Source organism: Vulpes lagopus, chromosome 7 (genome assembly GCF_018345385.1).
Source record: "Vulpes lagopus strain Blue_001 chromosome 7, ASM1834538v1, whole genome shotgun sequence".
NCBI classification, from domain to species: domain Eukaryota; kingdom Metazoa; phylum Chordata; class Mammalia; order Carnivora; family Canidae; genus Vulpes; species Vulpes lagopus.
In genome coordinates this window covers 112,708,149-112,733,874 of record NC_054830.1, presented here as the reverse complement: position 1 = coordinate 112,733,874, position 25,726 = coordinate 112,708,149, and the positions used below count along the sequence as shown (strand labels likewise).

The 25,726-nt window shown below is 37.1% G+C and overlaps 1 protein-coding gene across 10 annotated transcripts in view; it reads right to left on the bottom strand.

Annotated features, from left to right (window-relative positions):
* Nucleotides 1-2,405: 2,405 nt before the first annotated feature.
* Nucleotides 2,406-25,726, bottom strand: part of RAPGEF6 (Rap guanine nucleotide exchange factor 6) — a 186,534-nt gene continuing 163,213 nt past the window's right edge. For 8 of the 10 annotated variants that reach the window (XM_041762080.1, XM_041762081.1, XM_041762083.1 and 5 more), the window contains 7 exons: nt 23,635-23,855; nt 18,689-18,880; nt 16,170-16,304; nt 11,028-11,256; nt 8,913-9,415; nt 6,633-6,947; nt 2,406-5,942 (listed from right to left, as the gene is read on the bottom strand). In XM_041762080.1, the coding sequence (XP_041618014.1) occupies nt 5,917-5,942; nt 6,633-6,947; nt 8,913-9,415; nt 11,028-11,256; nt 16,170-16,304; nt 18,689-18,880; nt 23,635-23,855 (1,621 nt within the window). In that variant the 3' untranslated portion in view covers nt 2,406-5,916. The other 2 variants (XM_041762085.1, XM_041762089.1) reach the window with 2 other exon arrangements.

The following is a 25,726-nucleotide window of genomic DNA, read 5'->3' as shown; positions in this document are numbered from 1 at the left end:
CAAAACTGAAAACACAGTGAAAGTCCAGAGAGGTGCAAATGGCTAGAGTTCAATCTTCTATAAACTTCAAGAATAACAAAAAAAAAAAAAAAGGATAATTTCCAGCTCTTTCTGTGTGTCCAGTTTAACATTAGAACCCAAACCTAACAAGGATATTACAAGAAAAGGATATTACAGACCATCTCTCTTTTGCATATAGATATCCAATCCTAAACAAATATTGCAAAGTAAATCCAGAAATATGTAAAAATAACATGTCATAGCCAATTAGGGTTTATTCTAGCAAAGAGGAAGGTGAAGTGGGGAGAAGGGGTTGACATTAGGAAATCTATCATTAATAACATAGATAAAAAAATAATCCTATCATCTCAACAGGTTTAAGAAAAGCCTTTGACAAAATTCGATAAGTCAGTCACACATACACTTAAGCAAATTATAAATAAAACATATTTTAAATTCATAAAGAATGCTTATAAAAATCCTATAGCAATCATTACGACCAATGGTGAATCAAAGTTTTCCTTCTCAGATCAGGAACAAAATATTCTACCCTGACCACTTCTATTCCATATTGTACTAGTATTGTGACCAGTGCAAAGAGGTGAGAAATGAAATGCAAAATGATTGTATGTAAATAAATGATTGGAAGTAAATAAATGTCATTACAAGCACATGATATGTGCTAGGAAAACCCAAATAATCACATAACTAGAATAAATGAATTTAGATCGCTACATACAAGGTCATTATAAATCAAATATATTTCAATACTCTAGCAACACATTTTTAAAAAGAACTTAAAAAGACACTTCACAAAAGAGAATATCCAAATGTCCAGTAAGAATTCCAAAAGGTTCTCATTAGTATTATTAGTCATTGAAGAAATTAAAATTGAAACCACAGTAAGGTACCAGTACACACACATTTAAGTCACAATGTCTTAAATGAGAGAAATGGACTAGTTTGGCCAAGATGATCAGAGGGGTCCCTTCTATAAAGTCAGAAAAATAACAGGTCACTAGGCTGTTGCAGAGGATGCCTCTGGGGTGGCCAATACTCCTTGTCTCGGTTTATCAAATGCTTCTGGGGGCTGGGAGGAAATGTTCCTGAGGTGTATTTGTGGACTAGCACATGTTTTAATGACTGGTTCTGGGTCCCCAACAACAAACAGATATAGTAATGTGTACTTTCCTAGGGCTACCATAACAAATTACCAAAACTCAGGTGTCTTAATTAAAACAGGCCAGAAGTCCAATTCAGGTGTCCTCCAGAGGCGTGAAGAAGAATCTTGTCTCTTCTAGTTCCTGGAGGCCACTGGCATTCTTTCACTTGTGGCCACGGCTTTCTGCTATCTTCACACTGCCTTTTCCACTAGGTCTATTTCTATTTAGAAATTTTGACACTTGTCTTGGCATATACAGCTCAACCAGGTAATCCGAAGTAATCTCACCTCAGAATGCTTAATTACATCTGCAAAGACCCTTTTCTCAAATACAGTAACGTTTACAAATTCTAGGGATTAACAGCTTGATATTTTTAGGTAGCCATCACTCAACCTCTTGTATTTGTATGTAATATTTCTATGTAATATTTCTAAGTAAAGGAATGAACATCTAAGTAAAGGAATGACCGTTGTGTGTCAGGGGAATGAGGGCTAAAGCAAAATTTCCTTCTTGTCAAGGTCCCAGCATCTGATCCCGTCCAAGAAACTACTGCATTTATTGCCACTAAATTACTAAATGCAGTGGCAATAAATTCAGTAGTGGGCAACAGGCATGCTCTGGCTGACCAAGCTACATACCTGTTCAACACCCACTCTTTCCTTCTTCACTGAAAGGAATCCCACTTTTATTTGAGGCCATGGATAGCTCAGCTAAAAAAAGGTTCATGTCCCAAGTTTCTTGAAACCACTGGTCATGTGACACATTTCTGTCTAGCGACATAAAAGCAGAAATATCAAGTACAGCTTCTGGAAAAGCTGATGTTTTGCTAATAAAAAGGGACATGCATTTACACCTTTCCTCCTAAGCTCTTCCTGTGAAGCAGAGGTGAGGTTGAGTGGTTTAAATGTCAGGGCCCCAAGTCTTTGACAGTACAGTGCACTCACTGAATTAGCTCTGGACAGTCTTCCTGTAGACTTTCCTGTTATAAGAGACAAACAAGCCCAAATGGGGATTAACCAGTGTTATTTGGTTTGTAATCAAACACACTTTTTAAAACCTAAACAAGAAGTAGGTATTTTATAGACACCACAAAGTCAACAGTAATTGGATCATTCCAATTTCTCTGGGGACCTAAAAAAATAAGGCCTTTATACCAATGCTAGCCCCAGACTGGCCCCCCTGAATGACTGGGTGTAATTATTTTATCTGTGTCCAGACATATGTAATAAAGTGCAAAGAAGGTTAACGTAGACTCTTTATTGATTCCACCAATGTATTAGTAGATATGATAATAATAAATGGTACTTTTACATTCTCTTAACCAAAAATATAACAAATATTTACACTCAGTAAAAATACAAAAAGCATACAGAGGCACTGTCTTTCTAAAAGACATAAGTTTAGGAGGTATCAAAAAATAGGAGACAAACATTGCTCATTACAGGATACTTTACAATCACTGAATTGTGCAGTATAATTGCATTTGATTATGACAACTGTGCAGTTTTGTCTTTTTCTGATAAGCTCACATGGTTTCAATTTTAAAAGATCAAGTACAACTACATTCTGTGTATCAAAAATAAAGAAGCCTTAAAAAAGCACAACAAAAGCTAAAGATGGAACTGGGGTTCAAGTCTAAATTTGAAAATGTACTATGACACTTTTTGAAGATTGATCCCTTTGTTCTAGCCTTTAAGGTAATGCTAAAGGGATACATCTACTTTAATATCACATTTTTTAGAAACAAAATATATCAGAATTAACAATCATTATCACTGTTTTAAGTATACAGGAAACTTGTTTTCCTTTTCGTTTTATAGGGAAAAAATTTTAGAAAAACTAGGTTTGTTCTTGGAAATCCTCATGATTACTGCCACATCTCAAGGAGGTCATACAGATGACGACAGCGTGACTTTTCACCCTCAAGAGAAACCAGTGAAGTCTTTTTCTGCCCAAAGATCAGATTCAAAGTAATCATTTAGAGGAAGTTAAGAATCTACTATTTAAAATAAACCTTTATGGAAGTATATAGTGGAATTACTAATTGTCCAAATCTTTATTATGAAAAAACTGTTCTGTTGAAACTTATTTGGCAAAACCTTGCACTGTGGATTTACTGCTTCAGTAAGTCCTGACAGATTCAGAGCTGAGGTGGGATGAGGGTACTCCTCTCTTCACTGAAGTTATAAATTTATAAAATAAAAACAAAAATGGGGGTTTAGAATTGGAGCAAACACAAGTTAAGGCTTCTCTTGTTCTTGTCATGTAACAAAGTAAGAGAAGGCCAAAATGTACCCTAAGTTAGAATTAAAATATAAAAATCACAACTCCATGGGTTTTTAGGGGATACACACAGATCAAACTACAATGCATTTGGCTTTAGTTCCTGATCACTGTGATTGGCTGACCCAGACACTCACAGTTGGAGCTAGATGAAAACAAAGGCAGCTACAAGGTGCAGTCCAAAATCACAGCCTCTGACTCTCTGTGCAAGATATTATCAACACCATTAAGGACACAGGACAGGTAAGGCGCCCGTTTGATTTCAAACACCTGCAAATAAACAAATATTGTGCAAACAGCACATTTTTTCTGGGGTAATGGATATAAAATAATGAGAATAAATACCCAAACTTGACAAAAAGATGATTATAACAAAGGTATCTTTCATTTTCTTTGTTTTGCTCTGGACATGACACAGTAATAGGTAAATCAGTAAAGGAACATTTTTTTGTGATCAGAGGACCAGTGTTTACAGGTTAAATCATTACAGTGTGACTTTCAAACCAGGATTTTTGATCCAGGCCACATTCCATGTCAATGGACTAAGAAAGCTATAGAGCCAATTAGCCTCATTCTACTACACCTGGGGAGTGGATTTTTAAGGCTTTAAGTTTCAGATTCATGTTTCTTTGCCCAAAGGGATTTTTCAGATAAGCTATTGTTCCTAAAATGGAGAAACAATAATTTTGGTGGAAAAAATAGATTACTGCCATTTACCACTTGGAAGGGATTTATGATTTTGAAGTGAAGGTGATGGGGGTAGGGTGGGTGCCTAGCTGGCTCAGTCAGTAGAGCATGTAACTTTATCTCAGGGTCACAAGTTCAAGCCCCATGTAGGGCATGGAGCCTATTTAAAAAAAAAAATGAAGGGGACAAGGAGAAAGAAAGAGGGAAGAGATAGCTAGGATAAAATGAGAACAAACTCTTGAAAAGGGAAATCACAAATCAGCTAAAACCTATAAATTCACATATGGAAAACCACTCAGAAGTAAACCCATTTTGGCTCCATGTTAATCTGGGTAGTGCACACGAATGGCTTTGGCTTTTTTTTTTTTGGTAGTCACAATAGTTTATTAAGCACTCACATTGACACTAAAAACAAATGGTGAAATTTAAACTTAAGATATAGAAAACACTGTTATTTGATTTGTAAAAATGTGGAAAGTCTAGGTCATCCAGTAAACAGTCACTGAAATTTTAATCAAATACTTAGGAATGCCATGCCCAACAGGCTGTTAAAAATATGTATCTCCTTCCTCTCAAGGGCTAAACTGAGAACCTAGAGAGAATTATTTCCACAATTCTAGCTCCTCTGTCCCCCATAAACTTTTCAACCAATTATTAGCTTGGTGTGCTAACAAGCTTTCTTGCAGGCACCTGGGGGCTGCAGAGTTTATCAGGGTTGAACACAGCCTCATGCTGAGAGATAGGGTGGAGGGGCGGCTGCAGAATGAATATACATGCAGCTGAATTCATCTCCATGGTTACACACCAATGATTACATTTGCCTTTAAAAAAATAACTCCACATTTGAGCAGTGAAAAAACTTTTGTTTTGGGTTTCTGCAGAACTCTCCAGAACCCATTCTCTATTTAATGAATTTATACTTTTAGTTAGATGTAGCCTGACTTCCATGTCAGAAAGGATTGGTATACATGATTTTTTAAGAAAAAAATGTCATTCTTTGGAGAGGAAGGTGGCAGCCCACCCAATCACAGCTTCCCTTTTCCAAAGGACTGACAAGAAACCCCATGGCAGCTTCATTTGGCCTTCCAAATCTGCAGACGGCAGTATCTTCCTTCCTAACACTTCAACCACAAAGGGCTTCCTATCCCACTCAAATGGAGACACTTCATTGCACTGGTGCTACAGATCAAGTTCATATCTGTATACAGATGAAATGTATCATCCTGTAAAGATGACTTCAGCTTGGTCAGGCCAGAGACAGTTTTATGGACTTAAACATAAACATCTGCTAATGATAACTCCCCAATACAAAGAAAACCACAAAACATCAAATAATAAGTTACTTCTCAAATACATGAATATCCTTGGTATTGGCAGACATTTTGAATTTGTCCGTTAACCCAAGCTATGGCTTGGAAATACTACTAAATTACTATATTAAAAATAACTTGTTAAAGAAAAATCTATACTGATATATATAGGGAGGACTCTGAGTTTGAATCTGTTCTAGTAACTGTGGTCCCAAGGCAGTACTGGTGTCGAAGTGAAGACTGGTTTCCAGGCACAACATCCATAGCTGAGGAAACTCTGCATCTGCAAGGATTCAATAAAAGGAAGCATGATTCAGGGCTAGGTCATCGCTCAGAGTACAGGGAACGAGACCTCTGGGTTAGTAGCAGCAGCAAGCTGTTCGTTGGCAACAATGGCCTGCGGAATCATGAGGTGGTACTGCCCACTCCTTCCTCGACGGCTTTCGGTAAACTTCAAGAGGGTCCTCCAAAGGCTACACTGCTGAGACCTGTTCATTTTCTGAAAACAGTAAAAACACCATTAAGTGGTAGATGAGGCATATTAAAGAAGATCAACTTACAGTCTAGTCACCTGTTTAGAATATTAGTCACTTTCAACAAAGAAACTGTTTTTCTCTCAAATATCACATCAAGGCCCAGATCTTATTACAAGGAGGTTATGGGTGCTAATGGCACAGCGGGCTGACAGAGAGCAATGCTATAACTGCTTCTTTACCACTTCATCACTCTACTGTTTGAATGGATAACATTTCATTTATTTTTAATAAAGCAAACCAATAATCAAAATGCTGCCCCTGTTGCAGTCAGTCAAGAGTTCTGCTAGTGAGAGGGAACATCATCAGCACAACTTCAGGTATTTAGGTACTCTGAAGTTTTCAGGCATCCATGTAAGACACAACTCCACCACTATCAAAATTATCCTATCAGACTGAGCTGCTATTTGTCAATTCTGGAAGAAGGGTGTGGGGCATACAGAAACATGCCGGTTACTCTCTCCATTTAAAAAATACACTGCTATATTTACGGATTTCTTTCTTTCTTTCTTTCAAAAGCAAAACAAAAAAAAAAAACAGATTGCTAAGGTATTTAAATGTAAACATTAACAATTATATGAAATAACACAGGGTAAAGACGAATTAATGTATTCAGCAATTCATTCAAGATCCATTAAGGTAGTTTGTCAACATACCATCTGCTTCACTATCTGCGTCAGTCACATCTGCTAGTTTAGGATGGGATGGCTGCAAAATATGCCTCTGAGGCTGAGTTACAATCCTCGATGGAACACAGGCCACGGGGCTGCTACCGAGAGAAGTGGGTGGCAGTCTAGAGAGGCTGTCATGCATCATCTTTGACCTCTGCACTGCCACGCTATAATCTGGAGGTTTTAGGTGTAGGTGGGGTCCTTCCTTTAGGTCCGCTAAAGAAATCCCCATGTATCCTGGAGGAGTGGGAGGTGGCTCCCTATACCTATCCTCCTTCTTGGGTGAGGTGACACAGTACACTGGCATGAAAAACAAGCAATGGAAACGTTAATGAAAAATGCAAGAAATGAAAAAAAAAGACATACTGAAACTTATTACAATGATAAAAACAAAACTCAAAAACAGACTAAATGAATATATTTGAATACAGTGACAGATTAAAAACATAACACCTAAAACTTAATATTTAAACCTGTTATTCAAACATATAAATCACACTAGGTCTTATAACTACAGTGACAGATTTGAAAGAAGTGACACAGTGACAAGCCCTCCTCTAGGGTGAAGCCCTGGCAATTCACAGATGACTGCCTGGTTCCCAGGGGACACCAACCCCAGAAACATTCAACGGTTTACCCTGAACACCTATGCTCTGCTGACTGGGAAGAAAATCAGAGAAATGACGTTGGGGCCCTCTATTTCAGGGCTTTCCTACCCTGTCCCTGAGACACAAACCACTGTTGTATGTATGGTACTTATGGGGAGACTATTCGTCAGTCCTGGCATATCAACAACTTGAACTTTCCAAGTACAGAGGACCCAATTCCTTTGAGGACCTTACTTCTAACTTCTGATCTGTGACTAAGTAAAAAAAGAAAGGCATAATTTTAGGAAACCCATCTTAAATTTCCCTGATTTTTAGTGCATGTTCAAAATAATTATGACTTAAAATCCTTTTCCCTAAGTCTGTGTAAGGCAAAGTTTCAAGAAGCTTCAGAAATTGGTTAAATAAAAGAGGAGGTTCCATGAAATTAAGACCAATTCACAGGACCTAAAGGACAAATGGCTCTATATTACTGATGTAACTTTTAAAACACAAACACTACCTACATATTAAACAGAATGAAGAAGGACCATCTGATAATTCTAATATTAACTCCTCTTTTAGACGATGATGTTTGTCCATACTGAAACTTCTACAACTGTACCAGCAGAATCTGCATGTAGTATCAAGGTCTTAAAGGATTTTAATTCCCACCCAAAAGGATGGGGGCAGGGAGAGAGGGTGGGGTGAAGTCATCAAGACCAATAAGGCAAGAATGAATAATTTTCCCAGAGTCCCCTAGAAATAAAAGATTTTTAAAAATATAGTTACTTAAATGGACAAGAGATTACTTTTATATCGTTGCACACAAACATTTAGATATCCATATAGCGGTTACCCAAAAAGGTTTAATATAAAATCCTTGGGAAAAAAAAAAATGAACTAAAAATCCCAATCTATACTGCAACTTGACAAGTAAAAATGTACTAGGAATGTGCTATAAAAATCAGCACATTTTTCACATTTTTCGTAATTTAAATTGACTTCATGAATATGTTATAAAGTTGATTCAAAGTATAGTCATTTCATATACATAAAAAAGCAGCGGCTATTATATCCAAATATTTGTGTAATTCAAGGAAGAAGTGAAAAAAAATATTTGATAGCTAAATACTAGAAGAATACATACACCAAAAAAGCTGTGTGCGGTTGGAATGGAACCCACAACAGGAGTTCGCATACCCCTGACATGTGCTAGGAGACTATAATGAAAAATATTTGGGACTCCTTTATCGGAATTTTCCTCACTTTTACTACCTAAAAATAATACCAGATTCAAAATTTCTACCATGCATGTATAGCAATTGTGGTCCAAACAATTTATGAAGTGACAAAGAGAATAATCCCTTTGTTACTACTCCATGGTAAAACACAATCTCTTCTCAATGAAACCAAAGAAATCTCAAAAACAAAACACAAACGAAATTATCAACTTAATTACACCAGCCCTTTTGTTTTAATAAGCCTGAATACTTGCCTCCAAGACCTTGAGAAATCATGAACTTTTTGGAAATACTTTGTTTGTAGAGGGCAGGAAGAGAGGCTGGAGTGAAAGAAGGAATATTTGCAAGAGTAAAAGTCTAGGCCAAGATATCCCAATGCCATTTTTTGCCGCTTAATCTCTAAATGCCACAGATACAACAGAGAACACAAAACTTACCAATCAAGCCCTTTTCTGTACTTGAAGTAACAGTTTTGTAAACTGGGTCAGTGCCATCCTTGGGATCCAAGCTTTCAGAGGACTCAGGTGTGATGCTCTCTAGCACTCTCCGTTTAACTGTCCCATAGTTTGGTTCGTATGTGTCAGACAGAGAACTAGAGGAAGCCCAACTCTGTCTCATCTGATTAGTCTCCAGGTTTCCTTTACACTGGCCACAAGTTCTAGAGCAGCCTTTAGGGCAGGAATAGGGCTCACAGTCAGGGGGTTCCACTTCAGCAATGGGGCCATCCAAATGAGTATGTCGATAAGAGTTCAAAAAATCCCAGCCTTTTGGGTTTGGAAGGCTTTGGAAGTTGTCATGGGAGCTGCTTGAACAAGAAGTCCAACTTCCACGACCACTATCCGCTGCTTCTAAAATAACATGCTCATGAGAAATCTCCTCATTACTCACAGAAAATGAGCCAGCTAAGCTCTTGACTAGAGATGGCTTTGACAGCGTCCACCTAAAAAATTGGGGATACACAATTAAAATTTACTGGCTTATTGGGAAAACCTTCTGTCCAAGTGTCACTGTCTATAAGGATTACAGAACATGCACAATGCATGTGTTCAATGCCAAAATAATCTTGTGGAAAAAAACACTGTAATCAATCATCAGTTAATCTCTATTCCCATTAATGTTCATACCCAGCTAGAAACATACATGGAAGAAACTCAACTACTTAGCAAAGTACCTCAGAAATTTTTGAGTTGATTTTAAATGAAAATGAAAAATGAGGTTTAAAATGAATAAAATCAAGTATACACTTTCAATTCTTTGTCAACATAATGCTAAACACACTACGTGGATACAAAATAAAGAATTCTAAACTACATGTTCTCAACTATGTTTGGTTTTTCAATATAACCCCGAGGCTAGCCTAATATAGCGCCAAGTACTAAGAGTAATTTCTCCAACCAACAACTGTAAATGAATTCTATTATTTAGAATAGAATAGCAGGGGTTTCCAAATTTGGGCTCTGGGGCCAAATCCAGCCAATGGCATGTTTTTGGAGCAATGGTATGTATGGTCTGGAGCAAAGCATGTTTTTTTTTTTACATTTAAAAGAGTTTAAACAAAACAAAATATTCCAAAGAATTTGAGACAGAGAAAAATGTAGTCTGCAAAGCCTAAAATGTTTACTATCAGGCCCTTTATCCTCCTTGTCTCTGCTCCCCTTCACTTTCTCCCCAGCCTGGCCAAAAAAAAAAAAAAAAAAAAAGGGCTTGTGAACTCTTGATTCACAGTGTAGAGCAGGTGGGGGTAAACTACAGTCCAAGGCTAAATCTGATCCTTAGCCTATTTTTGTAAATACAGTTTTATTGGGACACACAGTATGCCCATTTGTATATGAATTGTATTGTTTAAGGCTGTTTCGGAGCAAAGATGGCCCTGCCAAGCAGATGTGACACAGAATTCATGACCTGAAAAGTCTGATATTATTTACTATTTTACTTTTACAGAGAGGTCTGCTGACCCCTGGCCTAGAAAATCTTGGTTAAAAAGGCTTTATAAATATGCAAATACTTTACTATATCTTAAGTTTTAATATTAAAGAATATCAGATTTATCAATCAGTTTAGAACTAAATAGAACTAACTAAATAGAAATTTAGTTAACTTCAAAAAAACCCCCAAAACCCACAGACAACTTTGGACTTCTACTAGCTGATAATTCTTACTCCCTAAATCATACTTTCACATCAAGGGCTGCCTACACATATACAGCATTACACAATCTTCTGAACATTCTCTATCGTAATAGCCACAACACAAGAACCACACCACAACCCCCTAGCAACAGCAGCTTCACTGTGAGCTCTTATTAACTGAAAACATACATGATAGAAAGTTACATGAATTCAGTAACTCTTTAAAAATGAGCACCCCTACAGGTTTCAAAATAGTACTTATTTCAATAAGTATTATTCAATACAGAGAATGCATGCTTAGCCCTCATTATTTTATGGATTCCCCTGCAACCACCCCACCAAGACAGGGCACATTGGGGAGCACTGCTTGAAGTGGCCACTTGGCTTGGGTTTTGTAACATGAACATGGGCAACTATATTTACCCGGGGCCAAGCTGACTATGGTCTCCTATCCCTGAGGAGTGTTCTGTCTTTTCCAAAGGCCCAGTGGATTCAGGGACCGCCACAGCCTGTGAAGAACACCGTTCATCCTGTAGAGCTGTAGACATGGAGTCAACAGAACAATTGCTCACAATGCTGGATCGTGAAGAAATTTCACTATGGCTGGAGTCAGACAAGTTGTCAGATTTAGCTGATGGTGTAAGTGTATAACCTAAATGAGAGAAAACAAGTGATTAAACTACAAAACAAGGAAACAGGGAGGGGTATGCGGTCAGAGAGAAGACGAAGAAAAACAAAGAAACAACAAAGGACAGAGTAAGCAGCATCTCAGTTTCCATCTGTGTAGATGTAAGGATGCCAATTTCCTAGATACATTCCCCTACATATCCATTTATCTACCTACCTACACTATACCAACCCGATTCCAAATTCAAGAAATATGAAGTCAAAACCCAGTATTACTGAAGAAACTAATCCAAATGTGTATCTGCCCTGGGCTCTCACAAAGCTACAAGCATTTAATAAAATAAGAAGGCATCAGATGTATTTCAAAATATTAAAAAGCAGACATCTTGAGTTTCTCAACTTCTTTTTAAACGTTTTGTCCCCTTCTTTAACATAAATATTTCTTGGCTTGATCTGACTGTCTAGAATACCACCTTGAGGTAAGGTGGTGGTGGTGAGGGGAGTCAAGACTCAAGAGAAGGAATTTTATTTTTGCTTTTTTAAACTATATATACTTACCCCAGATATTCTGCTTATGTCACCTAAGGAGTCTTGCCCCAAGTTGAAAGCAATATTTTCTTATTTTTAAATAAATTGTTTTAGCTATAAACAATACCTTGTTTATAAGGTATTACAAGTTTATACCTTATTTCCTTTTTCTTCACCAACTTTACACAATATTGCATTAAACAGAAAACTGACAATTTTATAAAAATGTGTTATGAAAAAGATGGCATCTGCCTTTTTGAAAATTGTTCCATGATTTACTGCACAGCAGATACAGCAACAGCTTTTGCATTCTCTGGAATAAAGGGGGTGGAGATGGAATGAGGTGGAAGCATCCAAAAATAAATCTACAGCAATGACAATTCAATGTACATAATGTCTATTTTGGTAACTGTTAGAAAAGTAAACAAACTTACTTAGAAATAAAAGGAAATGCCATAGTAATCTCAACAAGGAGTAGGTCTCAAAGAATCAAACAATTATTTTCCTGTTCATTGGGAAAATGAGGGTCAATGGGTACATGACCTTCAGGATAATCCTGAGAAATCTCAGCAAGAAAAACTATAGGTTTTATATATGCATATAACTCAAGTCACTAAAGAAAAAAATTTGTTGAACACTGACCATATTAAGGAGTTCCAGTAACTATTTCCAAGAGAGAAATTAAGACCCAGAATATGGGCGATTTGTATGTGGCTTACAGGGCCACCAGGCACAGGATAAGTTGAGATAAGCCAGTCTTTTTTTTTTTTTTTTTTGATAAGCCAGTCTTGATCTTCTGAACACTGACATTTCCTAGTGTGCTTTATGAAGTGATTGGCCAATTTTCAAGAGGATCAAGAAAATGGATGCAGTAAATTAAAAAAATAAAATATAAAAATTCTTCCTCAATAGAAAAACATTACTGTCTTAGAAGTAATTACATCCCTATGTCTCTTAGATCAGTACTTCTCAAATACAATCAATTCTAAGAATTACCTGGAAAAGTTATTAAATATACATATCCTTGGGCCTCTTTCTGGGCAATTCGCATAGGAGGTTTGCGGTAGGACACAGTAACTGTATTTTTAACAAGTTTCCAAATGATTTTTCACTTGCTATGTCAAACTATCTCCTCTTTCTCCTCTGGATTACAGATTTATATGAAAAGCAAATGAAATAAAAAGTGTACGTGGACAAGGTACAATTTCTTGCCTTCTTTTCCCTTTAGCTTGTAAAGTAATTGTAGTAATAGGGCAGTAAAATTCTCTAAAGCAAAGGTGGTGATCCGATCATTACTGGGGGTTCTAATATGAAAGTACCTCTATTTATTTCATTCACAGACCCAGCCGCTATCAGCAGGAAATAAAGCCAACTACAGAAAACAAGAGTATAAATTTTACTAACATTAGTAAAATAACATGTACAAATAAGGCACTTTAAATAAATACGACTTTGTTGCTAGAGTATCTTTAATACTAATCATGAAATGTCTGTAAATCGTATTTTACACTAAATTGTCTGCCTAAACTTTGATAAATAAATTAATTTAAGCTACATGTACATTAATAAATGAAAACAAATTTAACACTAAAATTAGGTAAGGAACTCCGTCAGATTGTCTTTCTCCTCTTAGACTTGAATCGCGTATAGAAGCAGTTTAAAGTGTTACGGTTGCCTCGGCTATTTGAATTGAAGATGTCACTCCCTTTCTCATCTTTGATGTTGCTCCCAACATCCTTCACTTTCTCACAGCTTTCTGTAGCTTGATGGTGATCTGCGTCCTCTTTTTTGCTGTTGGCTAGTCTCTCCCTTGAAAGAGTTCTTTCCCTAAATCTTCTAAACGGGGACGTCATTCTTTTTCTGGCTGTGTTCTCACAACTTGTCCTGTCTCTATTCTCCTCAGTGGCCTTCTCGGTCCTGTCTGTTCTTTTGGCTGTGCTCCTGGTAATCTGAAGGATTTTCTTTTGCAAGTAAACCCCACCTATTCCGGGGCAGCTCTGGCCACTGATCTTGGTGCTGGACTCACGGGGAGGGGATGAGGAAGACCCTGAGAGGCGCAGCAGGATGCTGAGATCAGATAGGATACTGCCAACTGGAGGGAGAGATGCAAAAACCCTGTCATGGTCAATTAATTCTTTCCAGTTAATCACAATTAGCCTGGTTTCTATTACAGAACATTTCACTATTAAAAAATTCAAACATTTTGACAGTATTGGAAAAATTGAAATCTAGTAACGTATTTTTTAAAGCACAGAGAGTCTACTATATAGCATAAACACTGCAGTCATTCCAAGACAGAACACAGGAGAAAAATTACTTTAATCAGAAAAAGTTTAAAATACTGCTGAAAGTAAGCAAAATTCATAAATCTTAAGGAAAAACATGACAAGAGTATCAGGTAACCAGAATTATTTCTCAAGAATAACTATGTCTAGGATTTTCAGGCAGATTCTACTAAAAAAAGGCTTGGTAAAACCCAGATAGGACATATAAACAATGTAGGTGTTTATAAAGCACAATTTCTGATCCTGAACTCTCCAAGGTGGAAAAGGTTGCTTTCCATCAGCACAGGAGAAGATGAAGGTTAAAGCTGCCTGATGTCTCATTTTTTAAATATCTACGGAAATAGAAATTTAAACAGTTTTAAAGAAAATAATTTCTTCAGGTTTCTAAGGATTCTAAACATGCCGATGATAGTCTCCCAAAGCTATGAATGTCAATGTCAACTGCTGGCCACAGAACAAAAGCCAAAATGGTGAAAAGACTTCTCTATTGTAGTCACAAGAGTGGATTTTCTTTTGGGAATGAGAGCGATGGGGAAATTCTTCTTCCCACAAGTCACATTCAGGTAAGAACACCCTATCCAATCCAAATAGTTTCCTGGTGAGAGAACTGTCTATTAATGGGATCTCAAAACAGCCTCCAAAAGGGGTGGAGTGTGTAAAGTTGTTCCAGAAAAAGCATTAAGAGCATGTGGCCACTGTTCATTAGGACCATGTATGTGATGGATCCTCCTCTTTGAGATCTGGTAAGGAGCACTTTAGATTGGACCATGTAGCCAATAAAGAGATGAAACAGATCTGCATGCCTCACAAAATCATATAGGAGCTATACTACAAGATCAGAAACCTGTGTTTTACAAACATACCTATTAATATATACTGTTTATATGTCCTATTTAATTTTTACTAATCTTTTCTTAGTAAAATCTGAATGAAAACTAGCTGGTCTCAGCTAGGTGAAGGGGGATATGGTAGCTTAGCAGTGAAGCTATGTTATCCTGGGGTGGCAGCAGGGAAAAAGAAGAACACCTTAATTTACTAAACATGTAATCATCTATCGGTTTTATAAATATTATTTCCTTTAACCTTGTATGAGGCCCTTAAAATAGATGGTCTTTGTTCCATCTTATGGACAAGAAATTTGACCTTATAAATCAGTTGAGCATAGTTATCCAGCTATGGTGGGGAAAAGAGTCAAATTGAACTCAGGTCTGACATCACTTACCACATTGCTGCCAGAAATGTGGCAGTGAATAAAAAGGAGCCCTCAGAAGTGAGACAAAAATCGAAAACATGGGAGCTAAAGAAAGCTCTGGAAGCTTCTCCTTCCTGCTAGAATTCATAAGGTTGTCTTAACCAACCCCATGTGCCCTCTTGTACTGTGATTATTTAAACAGTAATTGTTTTACATCTGTGAAGATGAGGCCAGAGCTAAGGTTTTTTTTTTTTTTTTAATTTTTTTTTTAACCAGGGTAATGAAGAGTGTGGAGGGGCCAATGTAGGAAATACACCATTTAAAATGCTACATGTGCAGCTACCATGAAATAGCATTTGCATGCACACTACTCAGGCAAGACAAAAAGCTTCACTTTGATTTATGAAAACATGGATCAATGAACTAGACCAGTGTCAGGTATTTTACCTCAAGAGGTTCTATGTAGGACGTAAAATCCTTAGGGGTATAGGTCACTTTAAATCCTGATTACTAAAAAAGGGGGAATGTATCAACTTAAATATGTTTCTTTCCCTAAATTCTGTAGTTGCTTAAAACCAATTTCTTGTAGAAATTCTTACTTTGAAATACTCCATAGAAACATTTAAATATTTGGAAATTTGTGCAACAACATCAAGAATCTGCATAGAATGAAACAACTGTGACTTCTGCTTTCATTCTTATCTATGTTTGTCCGCTAACAAAGGGCCACCCTTCCAACACAGGAATCCTGGTTATATGATGCACAATACCTGGAAAGCATCTGATAATTCAATCTAAAACATGAAAGTCCAGAAAGTATTAGGAGTTAAAGGTTTCTTCACTTTCTATTATCATTATAGATTGAAAAGCAACTTATGTGGCAACAAGTATTGTTTGGTGTAATACGAACTAGCTGAGACAGTTACATCTTACCTTTGCGAGGGGAACCTTGAGGAGATGCAGGAGGACTAGAATGTAAGGATGATGCCACAGAGATAGTGTCTTCTGGATGTTTCTTACCACTTACTTCTTCAGTTGTTCCTAAAACTTTCTGAGGTAAATTTGTACCTAAAAATTAAACCCAAGAAGCAAATAAACATCACTTCACAATTAACCTATCTGTAGTGGCCTAAAGTACTACATTACTAAAGCCATGATGCACAATGGCTAGCGTAGTCAAATGTATAAATGACAAACAGGTACTAAACAACTAGGTAATGGCATACAGAGACTCTGACCTCTAGGTCATTTGTTCCAATTCAGCTAGTCAGCACGAATTAGACTAAAAGAGTTCTTTGTTGTTTTGTGATGAAAGGGAAACTGATTTAAAGGTCTGAGTGTAATGTCCTAGCCCCCACAACTGACACACTTGTTGGAAATCTTAACAGAGAAGGGACAGATTCCAAATCTTCTCTCCCCTCTAGAGAGATGGTGTCTCTGAGTCAGGGTGGGCATGCGGCAGGGGCAGTGTAGGGGTGTTGGCACTGACTCCACCTGATGTGCATCTATGCTGTTGAGTGTACAGAAGAGGTTGCAGGACTACAAGGCCAGCCCTTTTCAAGAGCACTAAATTCATACTACAGGAGAAAAGTAGACAATAGAAACAATTGTGGATTTATAGAAAAATAGTATGGAGCTCCCTGAAAACATGCTACAAAGTTCTATCTTTACTCTTATCCAACAGCTGGTCCTGTTTACATATATCTTTTTAAAGAAATGTCCAAGAGCTACAGACACTATTTTAATCAGTGAAGTAAGCCCAACTTTGATGGGCATTTGTCATAGTAATGAGCAGCCCTTTCACACTGAAAAAATTTAAATCACAGAATACTCACACTGCTCTTAAGAGCTATTTTAATATAAATAAATTTATCATATAAATAACAGCTATATTAATAACAAGTGAAAAAAGGGCTACTTGGAACAAGTAATAATGCCTTTTGGGTGATGACATCCAAGTAAGAAGCTAGATAAAGACCTGTCTCATTTCTTACTCCTACCAGCAACTTGATCAACTTCACCAATTTTGCATCCAGTTACCTCTTTATTTCCACAACTGTTAAACTAGTTCAGGCTCTGAGCAACTTCCAGTTAAGTACTACATCAGCTTTCAATTTGGACTCTTGGTCTGCTCTCTCACTGTGCTCCCTACCACAGTCCGACTCTACTATAAAAAAGACCACAGCCTTTCCCTGCTCAAATCTCTCAACAGCTACTCACTGACAACTCTCCTTTGGCATGCCATGTTATATAATGCCAGCACGCCTAGGACTTTACTTCTCATCATCCTGGGAGGCTGTGTAGTATGAAAGTTAAAAGCAAGGACGTTAGAGCCAGTTAGTCTGGCTTCAACTCCCAGCTCCATTACTCACTGGTAGTGTGTAAGTTACCGAGACTCGCTAGGGTCCTTCTGGAGTAGGAGAGTATTACGTATCTTATAGGGTTATTATGAAGATTAAACGAATATAATAAATCTAGTAAAGCACTCAGAATCGTGTCTGTGTTCAGGGGGTGGTCTGTAGGTAGCAGCTTTTATTATTGTCTCTTAACACTCTTTCTGCAGCTCTGCACTCAGAGGCAGCACACTGCTGTAGCTCCTTGTAGACACCAAGCTTTTCCTTTGCCCTAAGCAATTTCTCTGCAATCTTTGCCTAATTACCTCCTTCCTAATTAACCCTTAAAACTCTGCCTAGGCATTATCTCCAAAAGTCACCTCTGAAGCTCTACTTTATACTTAGCTCTGTGTGCCCTAAAAACTTCCGGTCTTTTTATTATGTTTTTATATGCACCTACCTCTGGTAAAATAGTAAACACATTATACTTAAGTTACTGGTTTGTGTGTCTATAAGCACTGGAGCGAAAATCTGGCAAGGGCAGGGGTGGTTTCTTATTCAACTTTGGATCTCAAAACAAAATTGAATTAAATTCACAGAGTTCTACTGAATATGTTCTAAATGTAACACATGGGTTAAGTAATAATATTAGGAACCACATGGAATCTAGCTTCCGTTCCACATGGCCTAACAGAAGGGAGGAAAAAGCATGGCCTGTACTTTATATATTTTACAATCTCTTCTTGTCTCCTAACTAGGTTTTTCAGAAGTGATCATTAATGAAAAAATATACTTTATAATAAGCAATCTTATTCTCACAGAGTACATGTGCATTAGATGACTTATGCACCTCTGAACGCAGTGAACTCCTGGTACCTCTGTGTACTACTGTAAGCTTTCTGTTGATATGACCATAGAAATTTCAACACTGGCATTTAAAATACATATGCTGTCATCACATACGTACAGGCAAACTGAAATCTGTGTATAATTTAATCATCACTCATGAATTTAAAAAGGTTTCAGTAGCTCGTCTTCTGAGCATTTACACCTGTAATTATTTTTTCAGTCTAACTGGAAATTTTAACTAGATCAATGCAATAATAACTGAATACTCACTCAACGTGGCAGGGTCTTTGGCTTGTCCCTTCTTCCTGATGGGGTGCAAATTAACAGCTGGCACTTGAAGCACCTGGCTTACTCGGTGGGGCTGATGCAAATGTGCTTTAGCTGTTTGGCCTGCTGATCTCATAGGCACTGGAGACATTTCTGATGATTTGGCTGATCTTTTCTCACTTAAATTCTTGGTCACTAATAGAGCAAGAAATATGTAATTGCACACTTTTTGAGGCAAGGTTTTTGCCAATGATAAAGTAAATGAATGCATTAAAACCATCTATTTCTTAAACCCCAAAATACAACAGATTTATCTTCCTAAAAATGATTCCATGTAAGTATTATGGCCTATTAAACCCTTCATGATCTAGCATCAGGCCAATATTTGCCTCCCTAGTACTACATGCTCTGCAGCAACTAGATGAGATCCCTTATTTTCTCTTAAAATCCTTTATCTTTTCTTCACAGCACTGATAATTGTTTGTAACAATTCAATTACGTGTGCAAATTGTCAATTAGTATGTCCCCCTCATCAGGCCCTTAACTAACATGAGAGTAAGGACTGTATATCATGCTCACCTTATATATTCCTGTGTATGCAGTGAATGACACAAAAAAGGTGCTTCACGGGTATGTGAAGAGCAAATGAAATTATCTTAACAGTTATATACAGGAATACCAGAGAATAGTTTTATAAATTCATGGTTAGAATATTTGACAATAAACATCAGAATTAAAAATGGAGAACTATGACTCATTATGGTAGTCCAGAGGAAAGAACTTCCTTAAAGTAGTACTTTTAATTCTTTATTATTCAGGGTGGTTTCAACACAGGTCCAATCTCAGTAGTCCATGATGTATTTGTTACTGTTGTTTTTAAAATTTTATTTTAAAGGAGAGACACACAGAGAGCCAGAGACATAGGCAGAGGGAGAAGCAGATTCCCTGTGGGGAGCCTGATGCAGGACTTGATCCCAAGACCCTGGGATCATGACCTGAGCCAAAGGCAGACGCTCAACTACTGAGCCACCCAGGTGCCGCCATGATGTATTTGTATTAAACATCAAAATAAAAGCAAAATTAGCACACTTAACCAGTCCTAGCACAGCTAGAATAGTTATATACTATGTTTTTACTATGAGGGCCTAGCAAATATTTTGAGCATTAAGAATTAGGATACAGGGATCCCTGGGTGGCTCAGAGGTTTGGCACCTGCCTTTGGCCCAGGGCGCGATCCTGGAGTCCCAGGATCGAGTCCCACGTCAGGCTCCCGGCGTGGAGCCTGCTTCTCCCTCCTCCTGTGTCTCTGCCTCTCTGTCTCTCTATCATAAATAAATAAATAAATCTTAAAAAAAAAAAAAAAAGAATTAGGAAACATTTCAGAAGTCAAAACAAAGGGACTTCTGTGGGATAATGTGCAGTGGCTCCTCAAATGCTTCAATCTAAGTAGTTATCTCACCTTTGGGTTACAGCCATGAAACTTTTTCCCCTTTCTCTCAATATTAACAATTCTCAACTGATGTCTTGCTATAGTACAAAGAAAAAACTATCAAGCCTAAATATAGATGCCTGCCAAAACTCACATATATACTGATTAGAAAGAGCCAAATTCTAAAATGCTCAGTAATTATTGTAAAGATCTGGGATTTAAAAATCATTTGGAAAGTGATAAAAAATATTTACATGCTTAAAAAATCATTTATGCGACAGCAATCAAGTAAAGACTCTCAAACGAAAGGAATACACATCAAATTAAACTGTCATAAAACTTACTTTGAAGAAGATCCCACAGGTTTACTCACTTTAAATCAATATTAAATATGTAGTAAAGGACATCACTTAATGTTATGAGAAAAGACAGGCAAGTAAAGTGGGTGAAGGAAAAGTACGCAGGTGTTGTTTGTGTGTGTGAGGGAGGAAGGGAGGTCAAGAGGGAGAATGGATGCCGAGGTAGGTACATGGAATCATTCTGGGCCCAGCATTTTAACAATGAGCCAGTCACAGAAGAGATTTCTATGCTCTTGAATATCTCGAATCAGATTTAGGGACCAAAAAAAAAAAAAAAAAAAAAAAAAAGCAGATAATGAAAACAAAAGATAAATATTATTTCTGTTTTTGTCTGATCAAAGGTTAAACTGTGTTCCATAACCGTAAGATGACAAGGTATATGCTGAATTACTTGGGGAAAAAATAATTTAATGATCATGCAAAGGAGGTCCAGAGTACTTTAATAAATCATGTATATGGACTTTGAACCATAAAACATAATTGAATCTTAAGATTCTGCACATTTTTCAGTCTTTACCTCTGACATATACCATTTTCATATGGCTGACACTATTCTTTTTTTTTTTTTTAATTTTTTATTTTTATTTATGATAGTCACAGAGAGAGAGAGAGAGGCAGAGACACAGGCGGAGGGAGAAGCAGGCTCCATGCACCGGGAGCCTGACGTGGGATTTGATCCCGGGTCTCCAGGATCGCGCCCTGGGCCAAAGGCAGGCGCCAAACCGCTGCGCCACCCAGGGATCCCAGGCTGACACTATTCTTAATAGGTCACATGTGGTAAAATATTTTCCTAGATACCTTCAAAGTCTATATATGTTTATTATTTTTAATGGCTATTATTCCTTGTATTGATAAACAGTGTACTTGACTATTCACCAGCATTTTAGTATCTCCATGATTTCATTTTCACTATAATATATTCTGCAACATCTCTGTATAAACACGATTTTCAGGTGCATTATCTCAATGGAATATAATCCCAATACTGGACACCTGACACATTGCTGTAAGGAGTAAATGGTAAAGTTTGTAAAGTGCCTACCTAGCATGGCCTGCTGCACATAGAAATCTCTCAATAACTGTTAGATTTTATTATTTCTCTCTCCTAATTTAATGGGATGGATGTATAAAGAATCACAGAGCTAAAACATACTATCCTTCAGCTTTACATGCTTGGGCAAGCAGATCTAAGATGAAGAGACCCTTTCTCAAAAAGTAACAAATGACTTTCAATTCTGTCTTTATCCTTCAGTAGATGTTCATTCCATCATACTCTATTCCTATGGGTAGAAATGTTTTTGTAACAACATTTAATGAATGGCTTGTTATCCTGAACATTAAGATCCATTGTCATTATCTGAAATTTTTATTTTTATTTTTTTTAAAGATTTTATTTATTTGACAGTGCTCATGCACAAGATGGCAGGGGTAGGCGGGGAGCAGCAGCAAGAGAGGGAAAAGCAGGCTCTCCACTGAACAGGGTTCATCCTGGGTTGATCCCAGGATCTCAGGATTATGACCTGAGCCGAAGGCAGATGCTCAAATGACCGAGACACCCAGGCGCCCCCGTATCTGAAAATTTTAAATCAGTATGTGGTAGTATGCCAATTTTCTCTTTTCTACTCCATTGACAAACTTTTTCTGTTATATGCTATTTGTTAATCTCAGGGTCAGCCCATGATGACTACTATTTCCTCCTATCAATTAGGTAGGAATACTGAAATAGAAAATGTGATCCTCCCCCAACTATATTCTCTCAACAGTTTATCAAGTTCTAGGCATCCTGCTGGAATTTTTATTGACATAACATTTAAGTGTATATGTGTACATATACATATAGAATATATATATACATATATATACATATATATATATACATAAAATAACATCCACTTATAATTTAATCATCAATTTTGGTTGTCACTACACAGTGTATTTTCCCATTTTGGATTTCTGCTTTTATAATCATTTCCTTGACCCAGACACATACACGTTCTGTTGTTGTATACATGTATTCTCAGCTTTTATAAGTTTACGATATGCCATTTCGTTTTTACAAAACATCTATTTCAATACATTTTCACTAGCCACAAGAAATTTGAAGAGGATTCTTGCTTATAGAGGCAGTGTGAACCCTAAGCAGAGTAGAACCAACAAGATGTTTTCCCAGAAACTATATTCAGCACCTGAATATCAAATTGCCATAGCTTTCAACTGGGTCTGTGTGCATCTGTGCTTTATCCAGATTTATTTTGTGTATCCATTAGCAAGATATGTCCTAAGGTATAAGAAAAGCCTTAAAAGAGGTTATTTTTCGGGGGTCTGGGAATACTCAAAATTTTTTTCCATATAAATTAACGGTAATCACTTCTTCCCTCTGTCATTTTGGCTGATGAAAGGTTTTATAGGAACACTCCACTTACTAATAATGGGGGAAACTGCATGCAATAAAAAAAACCCCAAAAAAACAAAAAACAAACAAAAAAACTCGCGAATAAGCTCTTCTTTTGTCCATCCCATTTCCTGTATTTTAACAGTATCAGAATGTGCCGGAGTTTTCTTGTTTTACTACTGACCTCTATGATCTTAAGGATTTCAATTAAATTTCTTGCATTTTATGTAGGTAAGTAATATCTCTAAGATTTTTAAAAAAGGTAAAAATTTCACTTATTTTTATTCTTCATTTAGGAATGAAGGTAAAAACATTCTCTAACAGAAAGGCTCCTCTATACTGTTTCAGTTTTTTTAAGTAGACTTTATAATGATTTTTAAAGAAGAATTTTTTATCCCTCAATTGCCTGTAATCATTAAGAATGGATGGAATTTGGTATCTGGTAAAGAGGATCGCTTGATGTTTGGGATATGTCAGAAATCTTTTGTGAGTGAAAGTTAATTTTCATGGGACTTCAGGTTAACTCCAGAGAAATAAATTTCTATTCTCTTTTTTTTTTTTATTATTTATGATAGTCACAGAGAGAGAGAGAGAGAGGCAGAGACACAGGCAGAGGGAGAAGCAGGCTCCATGCACCGGGAGCCCGATGTGGGATTCGATCCCGGGTCTCCAGGATCGCGCCCTGGGCCAAAGGCAGGCGCCAAACCGCTGCGCCACCCAGGGATCCCAAATTTCTATTCTTTTACATTAAGTGAAAACCTGTACTTACAGGTACCATAGGCAGGCTCCCACTGCAAAGACATCATCTGAAACTTTTCCTCATCTGTGTCGACATCCAGACTGGAAAGATACTGCTTCACTTTCCTTGCCATTTGGGCATCCTCGTATAACTTTTTGGCATTAAGTAGAGAGCTGCGACGTGCCCTTTTCTTGTGTGCACCTCCTTGAACATCCAGCATGTTTGAGTTTGTGCTGCCTTGACTCAGTGACCTGTAGGAAGATGGACATCAAAATGAGGAGCAGTAAAGATGAGAATTATACATGGCAGAATGAAGATTAAAAGAATTTTGTTCTGTTAATGCTATTGCATGCTGATGTAAATGAGTTAAAAGATGAAGAGCATTAATGCAAAGTAATATGGCACACATGGCTATGTTCTGAGTTTTAAGATTCGGCAAAGTGCAGAATTCAAAAGAATAAGATAATCTCCCCTCTACCCAGTCCCCACCCAAGCAATAAATTCCATCAGATCTGTTTGCACCTACACAACCCATGGCAAGACTGTGATAAGTAAACTGTGATCCAGAGGCCATCCGCACTCTGAAAAGATGGCAAGAGACTGGGTCACAACAAGTGCATCCTTAGCCAGATCTCTGAACCAAGGATTCTTCAGCAAGGGAGTTTCTAGAGCAGCTCTGCTTTTTTGTGCTGCGTTGGGCATACCACAGCCATTACCATTTCTGTCTGCAGCAGGCCCACTATGAGTATGCTAACCAATTTTACTGGTAAGCAGATTTTGGCCAAACTTCAAAAAGAACAACTGATAGGAAAAATAAGCATTTATACTCAATTCAATAAAGTCGGAGACCAGAGGTAATAGAAAGCTACTCTCCTCCTCATGCATGGAATGGTTAGGCAATATGTGGTTCTAGAACTGATGATCTGAGACTTGGGATCTTTCTTTGCAACACCTCTATGATGGAACTGCAAGCCAGGAAGAAATAATGACAGTTCAAGCAAGCTATAGCTTCACCCGACTCTCCTCTTTTTGGCAAACCTCATTCTATAATGACCACATCTAGAACCAATGGAAAAATAGCACGATGTTATTAGTCCTTTCTAATAAGGCTAGAAACATAAGGTTCTTAAATGATTTTTATTCTAAATGAAGTTCCCATTCTAAAATAATAAAGCTATCTATGGGTTCTTCTAAACTGCTCTCATTTTTATTCCTAAATATTCTAAATGCATACACCACAACCCTAGAACAATTTGTTCTTCACTGCTCACATACTATTGAAAACAGACATTAAAATCCTAATGTTTTCTTTGTAAATTAAGTGAAACAAAGTTGTAAAAGTGTTATAGTATTTTTTTCTTTCACCATGTTAAGATCTTTGGAATAGGATATGGCTCCACATTTGAAAGCAACTTTCGACTGCTACTTGTCAGGCAGAAACCGTGACATGGTTATCACTAGCTTCACATACAGTAACTTCAAAACTTACAGAATGGTTGGGAAGAAAATCCAATGACATGAGTGAATTACCCTTTTAATCTCCAGTAACCAAATGATCATAAGAAGGTAGTAAATCTAACAAGTTCAACAACATTTCTCAAGCAGCTGTCAAAAGGAGACTAGCTCTAAATATCCACAAACCCAAGCTAAGAGTCCAGCACCAGAAGCTTTTACTTCCTTAATGGCTTGTTTTAAGAAATCATGCATCATCAACACAGTTGATAGCACAAATGAGAATACTGTGCAGGGAAAAAAATCCTCAGAAACTACTCACTGAGAAGATTCATATTCTAAATATGAAGAAGTCTGAGATCTAAATAAACCAATTTAATATGCTCACATATTTCTTTTAATGAATGCAAAAGGGTATTATAAAAATATCTAAGTTTACATAAGAGCTCTTTTAATAAGCATAAAGTAAAAATATTTAGTGGTAAGAAGGCACTGAAGTGATTTTCCTAGTGGTACATCAAATAATAATGTATCCAACAAATGAAGATATCTTAGATTCAAATAAATGCAGTAAAATCAAGTGCCAACATTTACGAGCAAAGTTTAATACAAATATTTTAATAAGTTTTCCTCTAACGACATCCCCCCAAAAAAGGCGTCCACAAATCTA